The sequence below is a fragment of the Erigeron canadensis genome, chromosome 4 (assembly GCF_010389155.1).
Source record: "Erigeron canadensis isolate Cc75 chromosome 4, C_canadensis_v1, whole genome shotgun sequence".
Taxonomy (NCBI): Eukaryota; Viridiplantae; Streptophyta; class Magnoliopsida; order Asterales; family Asteraceae; genus Erigeron; species Erigeron canadensis.
The window spans coordinates 21,277,853-21,285,326 of NC_057764.1; the positions used below are offsets into that span (position 1 = coordinate 21,277,853).

General features: G+C 34.6%; 1 protein-coding gene across 1 annotated transcript; it reads left to right on the plus strand.

Moving 5' to 3' along the window:
* Window positions 1-5,725: 5,725 nt before the first annotated feature.
* On the plus strand, window positions 5,726-6,916 carry LOC122598698 (mechanosensitive ion channel protein 10-like). Its single transcript, XM_043771274.1, has 3 exons — window positions 5,726-5,926; window positions 6,040-6,242; window positions 6,523-6,916. Exons 1-3 carry the CDS (start codon window positions 5,762-5,764, stop codon window positions 6,752-6,754), a joined length of 600 nt encoding a protein of 199 aa, XP_043627209.1. The 5' UTR covers window positions 5,726-5,761; the 3' UTR covers window positions 6,755-6,916.
* Window positions 6,917-7,474: the final 558 nt, after the last annotated feature.

Sequence of the window (7,474 nt, forward strand, 5' to 3'; positions counted from 1 at the left end):
GGAGAGGGTATTGTTCATGTTGTGAATCAATTAATTGAGGATCATGATGATGATATAGGTCTTTCAATGTTGTTGGTAGATTTCAAGAACGCCTTCAATTTGGTGGATCGGTATATTATGCTACAAGAAGTTCGCCTTCGCTGCCCCGCTATTTCACGTTGGCTTGAATTTTGTTACTCCAACCAGCTAGATTATATTATGGGGAACACACCCTATGGTCGCACCAAGGTATGCAACAAGGTGATCCTCTTAGACCCCTACTCTTTGCCTTAGTATTACATCCTTTGGTATGCAAGATTAGAGACTCCTTTAACCTTTCTTTTCATGCTTGGTATCTGGATGATGGCTCTATTATTGGAGATACTTTGGTCATGGGGAAGGTTTTGGAGCTTATTATGGTGGATGGACCGCTTTATAGTTTGCACCTCAATGTTGATAAAACCGAGGTTTTTTTAGCCCAAGGAAGACCCCGAAAGTGAAATTGTGGGTGTTTTTACCCTTAATATTACACGACCCTTGCTTGGTGTTAAGTTACCGGGTGGACCTGCCAGCACAGACTTTAATTTTAGTAGTGAGCTCATTATGAAAAGAGTCATTAAAACCATTGAGCTTATGGATTCTGTTGCTAAGATTAATGATCCTCAATGTGAGTTATTGCTACTTCGTGCCTGCACCGGTATTTCCAAGTTATATTTTGCTATGCGCACATGTTCTCCCATGGTCTTTAAGCGTGCTCAGACTTCATTTGATGGGCCACTACGCTCTTCTTTGGAATGTATTGTCACTGCTTCTGGATCTGGTTTTGGTGATTGGCAATGGAGGCTTGCCACCCTACCCTTTGCATTTGGTGGGCTTGGTGTTTATTCTGCAAGTGATGTCTTGTATTACGCATTCCTTGCGTCTAGAGTCCAAAGTGCCAATTTGCAAACTTAGTTGCTTTGACATTCTGGTATTGTTACTTCTAGGACTTTTTTTAATGATGCCTTGCGTTCTTTTAATGTGAAAATGGAGATTGACCTTTTGAGTAATACAAGTGAGATCGTTGCCCCCAAACTCATGAAAAAACTGGCAAATATATATTTCGCACGTGTTACCCAAATGGCGGAATCCACTCTTTCCTTATCCTCTCGTCAGTTGGCATTGTGGAAATCTCAAATGGAGGAGTACACTTCGGATTGGCTTAGGGTGGTTCCAATCCCTGGACTGGGACAGACTATGAATGCTAAGACCTACTGGTGTGTTCTATGTTACCGGCTAGGTATTCCCCTATTTACGGTTCCTAAACCATGCTCAACTTGTTCCAAGGTATTTCCAGGGGATATTTATGGGGACCATGCGATATCAGGTATTGTTGGTGTTAAAAATCGGCATAATGTGGTACGTGACACCATTGTTGACATTTGTTATCGGTCTGGGGTTTCAGCTCGTAAAGAAGTTAATATCGAACTTACCGGATGAAAAGATAACCATTTGTGTCCGGCTGATATGTTGCTTTACTCGTGGGACGGGGGGGGGGGGGGGCTTGATGTATGTGTCAACTTGACAGGGTCATCGCCCTTGACACAGATGGGTTTGGTTGACTTTTTGCTTGGCTATGGGGCGATTGAGGTTGCACAACGTATACGTGTCAAATACGAGGCTAAGGTACTGTTTGTTTTTGCTTCAAACATCTGCAAGAGATCTGATGTCTGCAGGCACGCAGACATAGGCCTTGAAGACAGTTTGTTTTTAGAAAAAAAAAAGATCTGAAAACTGCTTTCATTGTCTTGAAAAAAAAGCATATATCTAACCTCTTCAAACATCTTCACATAATTTATATCTAAGAAATACACATGATTCCCCCTCAACATCTTCACCGGCGAACCTTTTCTGGCTTTCGACCATTTCACCGGTCACCATTTTTTTGTGAATTTTCCCCTTTTGAATTCGTTTGACTGCGAGTAAATTGGTATCATTTGACATTTTTTGGGTTATGGATTTGTAGTGAAATAAAAAAACAAAAATAATATGATGGCGATGATGATGGGATAAAAGAAAAGGTTTGTTGATTTACAGCAAAAGGATAATACTGTGTTTTTCTGTGTGCGTGAGAAAAGGAGGTAACAAAAGAGGCATGTGATGTTTTATTTTCTTCATATCATCATTTTAAAACTTAATTATTAATGTTATGTACTCCCCTGTCCCATATTAATTGTCCAATTTTGACTTGTCAAGTCTTCTGTTTGCAACTTTGACCATGAATATCTTTTTTTGTGTTATATAATAGTTGATGAAGGTTATATCAATGAAAAGTACATTGAAAACCCAATCCATCCACATATTTTATTTGAAGTGTTAGGTAATATAGACACATATTTTCACGGTCAAAGTTTAAAGTAAAAGACTTGACAAGTCAAAATTGGACATTTAATATGGGACGGAGGGAGTAATACACTTGATAATGAAATTGTATAAATTATTTTTAAGTCAAAACTGTTTATTATTATGAAAAAATAATAAAAGATTCATAATTTATTTTTCATAATAATAAATTATATATATATATATATATGCAGACAATATTCGGCTTATAAAACAAACAATAGTAATTTTACAGCTTACAGATATTCAGACCACATCTTTAATTGCAGACATCAAAACAGATGAAACCAGACTTCAAACATTTTATGTCTTCAAAAACAAACTGAACCTAAGTATGCGGATATTGGATATGAGTTTCTCTCATTCTCATTCTCTTCCTTTGGGGAACTCGAGAAGGATGCGGTGACCTTACTAAAGCGAATCCGAAGGTTCTGTGTGGCTCAAGACATTGGTGCACGTGTTGCTACTCATATATTTAGTATGATTAGTTTTGCTATTGCTAAAGGGGTGTAAGTCCAAATAGTATCTCGACTTCCTATTAGTTTTTTGTAAATCCTACAATTTCTAATGAAAGTGATTTTTTTTTTAAAAACAAAATAATAATAATAATAACAATAATAATAATAATAATAATAATAATCTATATTATAAATAAAAGAGTAGGTTGAGGACTTAAGGGTACACTTGACATATCTTCGAGCTCTTTTTAAGCCTCAAACTCTCTCCTAATTACTCTAGAGCTGTCTCATTTTTATTAGATTTTTTTATTTGCTTATTAAATAAATTATTATATTTAAAACTCGATTATAAATCTTTTTGTATCAAACAAATCTTTTTAAATTTTAAGAATATTTAACATCCTTAATACTCTTTCAATAAATTATTATAAATACAACTTAAATTTTTATTAATCATTATCATTCATATTATCACTCTCTTATCAATCTTTAATAAACAAATTAAGTTAAGTAAATATTTTCAACAAAAAAAAAAAAAATACAATTTTTTTTATATCACTTTAATTCTATTTTTGGTATTTTATTCGTATTTGTTTATAATTTGATCTTGAAATGTTATCTTATTGTTATTTTTCATTGTTTTTAATTTAGTTTGTTGTCAATTGTATTTTGGTTATGACACATTTTTTCTACTACAAAAGAGTTTATTTTTTTAGATTAGTTTGTTCTGGTTTTGTTATTTTTCACCTGTTTTATTATTTATTATTTTGATATTTACCTTTGATATATAGTATAGGGTTGTCTCTCATCTAAGCTTAGATGGAGAACCCCTCACATTTGGTTTTATAATTATAAAAATCATGGGAGGCCATGTATTTATTTAAAATTCAAACAAATATTAAAATATTTGTATGTGAGGGGTTCCCCATCTAAGCTTAAATGGGGGACAATCCATACTCACTTTTTCTATATATATATATATATATGTATATATTGAAATTATCCGTCCATTAGACCAGGGTATCTGATCTTGTTCGCTCCCCATGCTTTCGCATCCCAGCGTCGATGAGCTTGAAGACTAATATAATACAAAAAAAGTCTATGAGTAGGGTGAAATAAATAATTGGATGAAAGTGACTGGGAGAAAGGAGGGACGAATAAGAGAGGCAGGGTAATTATTAAATATTTGTATACGCGGGAAGAAGAACCGTGGCACGCGGGATGAAGAAACCTATACAAATAATACTTCTCATATTCTACTTTTTCTAAAAACCCCATCTTTCAATTTACATATTTCAATTATCACATACAATTAATAATAATCTACAAAAATTCTAACAAGAGTCCAAGAATTTTGTACATTAATTGAAATGAAGTTGGATAGTGATGAAGTCATAATAGATATATCTGGTGGCCAACATCCAAATGTTACTAGAGAGGAGGTTCATTTACATCATGACCCAAATGATTCGGGTCTCAAATCAAGGAAAAAAGTAGCAGCAAATCCTGGTCTAATTACTACTATGTCACAGGTCACTTGTGAGCTGAAAACAAAATCTAGCACTACTGAACCAGCAATTTCTAGCAATAACCAGACAGAAAATGTTGATAAAGTAAGTGCAACTCCTTCTGAAATATTAGAAACTCCGAAAGCGAATGATGATGATGATGATGAGAATGGTCATTCTCCTACACGAAAAAGACCCAAGAAAATCAAGTTTTGGATTTTTATGGTGTACTATTTTTCTTCTTTGATTATGTTGGTTTTAATTCTAAGCGCAACTCTGAATAAACTAGAGGATAAAGTTTGGAATTTAGAAATTTGGAAGTGGTGTTGTTTGGGGTTGTCATTTTTCTTATGTCTTCTAATTTCGGATTACTTGATCTATATAGTACGTTTCTTAGGTTTCTTGGTAAAGATTTTCTTACCCGGAATGATCAATGACAGAACCAAGATTATAGTTGAGTTTTGTAACAGCCTGCTATATAGCTCTCGTGTTCTTATCTGGTTATATGTACTGGTAATTATATGGCCTCACTTCATCGGCCCACGTGAAAAGAGTTCAATGGACGCAACCAAGGGTCTAAAATATATCACAAAGGGGATTACATGTGCAGTATATGTTGCTGCTGCGTGGACGCTTAGAACTATAGCTATAAAGTTCTCATATGCTTCAATTTATAATCAAAGATTCTCTAAAAGAATTCAAGAAAATCGCTTCCATCAAGACATGCTTCAAACGCTTTCAGGGCCACCATCAGGGGAGCTTTCAAAAGTTCATAGTTCTAAGTGCAGGGGATCAAAATCTAATGTTATTGATGCGAAAACACCCCAGTGGATGACACTTTGGACGATTGGAACCGCACCACCTACTGACTTTAATACACTTCCTAGTACACTTGATGAAAGTAAAGATTTGGTGAATCTGGATGAGCAGAACAGCAGAATTATGACCATTGAACGGAAAGCTCAAGCTGTCGGTGATCATATATTTAGAAATGTAGCTAAACCCGAGCACAAGTAAGATTGGTCTAAGTTCTGTTTGCTGAAATTTATTATTCTTGATCCATCTTATCTCTTATCATTTTTCCTTTGAACTAGGTACATTGAAGAGGAAGATCTTTTGCGTTTTATGAAAAAAGAGGAGGTGGAAATGGTGCTTCCATCGATTGGAGGAAAAGACGAAAGTGGGAGGATTGATGAAAAGCCCTTTCTTAACTGGGTGGTACTTACTCTTTCAAAATATCAGATTATATTATGTCAAGTTTATTGCATTCAATTCCCTTGAGATTTTATCTTAATTGGTTTACAGGTGAGCCTGTATAGGAGGAGTAAATTTCTGGAGCATTCTCTAAATGACATAAACGAATCCATGAAGACATTACTCAAGTTTGTCAATGTGATTTTGGTGGTAGTACTCATAATTCTTTGGGTAATACCCATGGGTATTGCTACAAGAGAAGTGTTGCTTTTCATCTCATCTCAGTTCTTACTTGCTGTTTTCACATTTGGGAACTCTGCTAAGTCAACATTTGAAGCCATGATATTCGTGTTTCTGAAACACCCATTTGACGTCGGTGATCGTTGTGTCATTGATGGTGTCCAGGTAGGTAACTCACTCGACCTAATCTACCTACAACAATTTAATTAGAGTTAATTACGATATGATTTCAAATTATTCTGCATGCTTTATATATTAAAGAGAATATAAATGTATAGGTTGTCGTAGAAGAAGTAAGCATTTTGACTACAGTCTTCCTGAAATATGACAATGAGAAGATTTATTATCCGAATTCAATTTTAGCTACAAAATCCATCAGCAATTTTAACCGGAGTCCAGAAATGAGGGATACTGTGGAGTTTGAGTTAGACGTTTCCACTTCCGTTGACAACATTTCAGCTTTAAAAGCTAAAATTAAAACGTATGTCAACTTATTATCTACTACTTTTCTATCCCTTGTTAGTCTTGCTTTCATTCAAAGCTGGCTAGTCTATTACTTCAACACACTTAAATAATGCTGCCATTACACAGGACTAGATATCGATCCATGTATGTAGATGTTTTGAGGGGTATTGATAACGAGGCAGGATTTTAACTTAACTATATATGCTTGTTAATTACAATAAGTATTTCTAGCTAGCTTCCAAATGATCGCATTAATTAGTCTTGATTTGATCTAAATGGTTTTATATCCTATCCAGGTACATAGATAGCAAGCCTCACTTATGGCGACCAAAGCACAACGTTCGGGTTAGGGAGATTGTAGATGTGAACAAGATGAAAATGAGACTGGACGTAACTCATACGATAAACTTTCAGAATTATGAAGAGAAAAACGATAGACGATCAAACCTGGTGCTGGAGCTGAGGAACATCTTCCAACAACTTGGAATCAAAGTGTATCAAATTCTTCCCCCAACAAGTTCTGATTAGCTACATGCGTTGCGTCCGCATCACCATATATTGGCCAATGCTGAACAATACTGTGACATCATTGTAGTGAATCTTGATTTTATTGGTAATTTTCCCTGGATATGTGGAATTTCTTTCAAATGAAATTTGGACATTACAATAACCGATAATAAGACATTAAAAAATGTTACCACTATGAATAAATAAATTGAGGATCATGTGCAATAATTAAGCTGTCAATACTTAATTACCAGTTATATATGTTACAATTTTTTCTGTTTGTCTGCTATGCCTAAAACCTTTAAATTAGGATTTCAAGTGGAATTTAAATAACTTTTTTTTTCTTATATATCAGTAGTTTTGTTAAATCACATGAAATTAGTGAATTCGGTCAACCGGTCATGTTGTTATCTTAAGTACTGGTATTTCAGTTATTCAACGTTTTTGAATTTGTGGTCACTACCCAAATCTGTCGTATCCGTCTAAAGGCTATATTCTATTTAAGGGGGTGTTTTGATAGGATGGAATTGTAAAGAATGGAAACGAAGTGAAAAAGAATACACTTAAAAGAAGGAAACCTATTCTTTAGTTTGGGGCCAACAAAGGATTGAGACATACAGGGAAGAATGATCTCTATTTTGCTTGTATCACCATGGGAGTTTGTTTTTATGTGAAACAATTATTCAATCAATGAATACAATACGGAGTATAAAAGAAGATATTGAAATAAAGATTTCAGAT

Coding starts and splice junctions, on each gene's coding strand:
- LOC122598698 (XM_043771274.1), top strand. CDS start 5,762: ATGGGTATTGCTACAAGAGAAGTGTTGCTTTTCATCTCATCTCAGTTC. Junction 5,927..6,039: donor GTGTCATTGATGGTGTCCAG/GTAGGTAACTCA, acceptor ATAAATGTATAG/GTTGTCGTAGAAGAAGTAAG. Junction 6,243..6,522: donor TTAAAAGCTAAAATTAAAAC/GTATGTCAACTT, acceptor TATCCTATCCAG/GTACATAGATAGCAAGCCTC.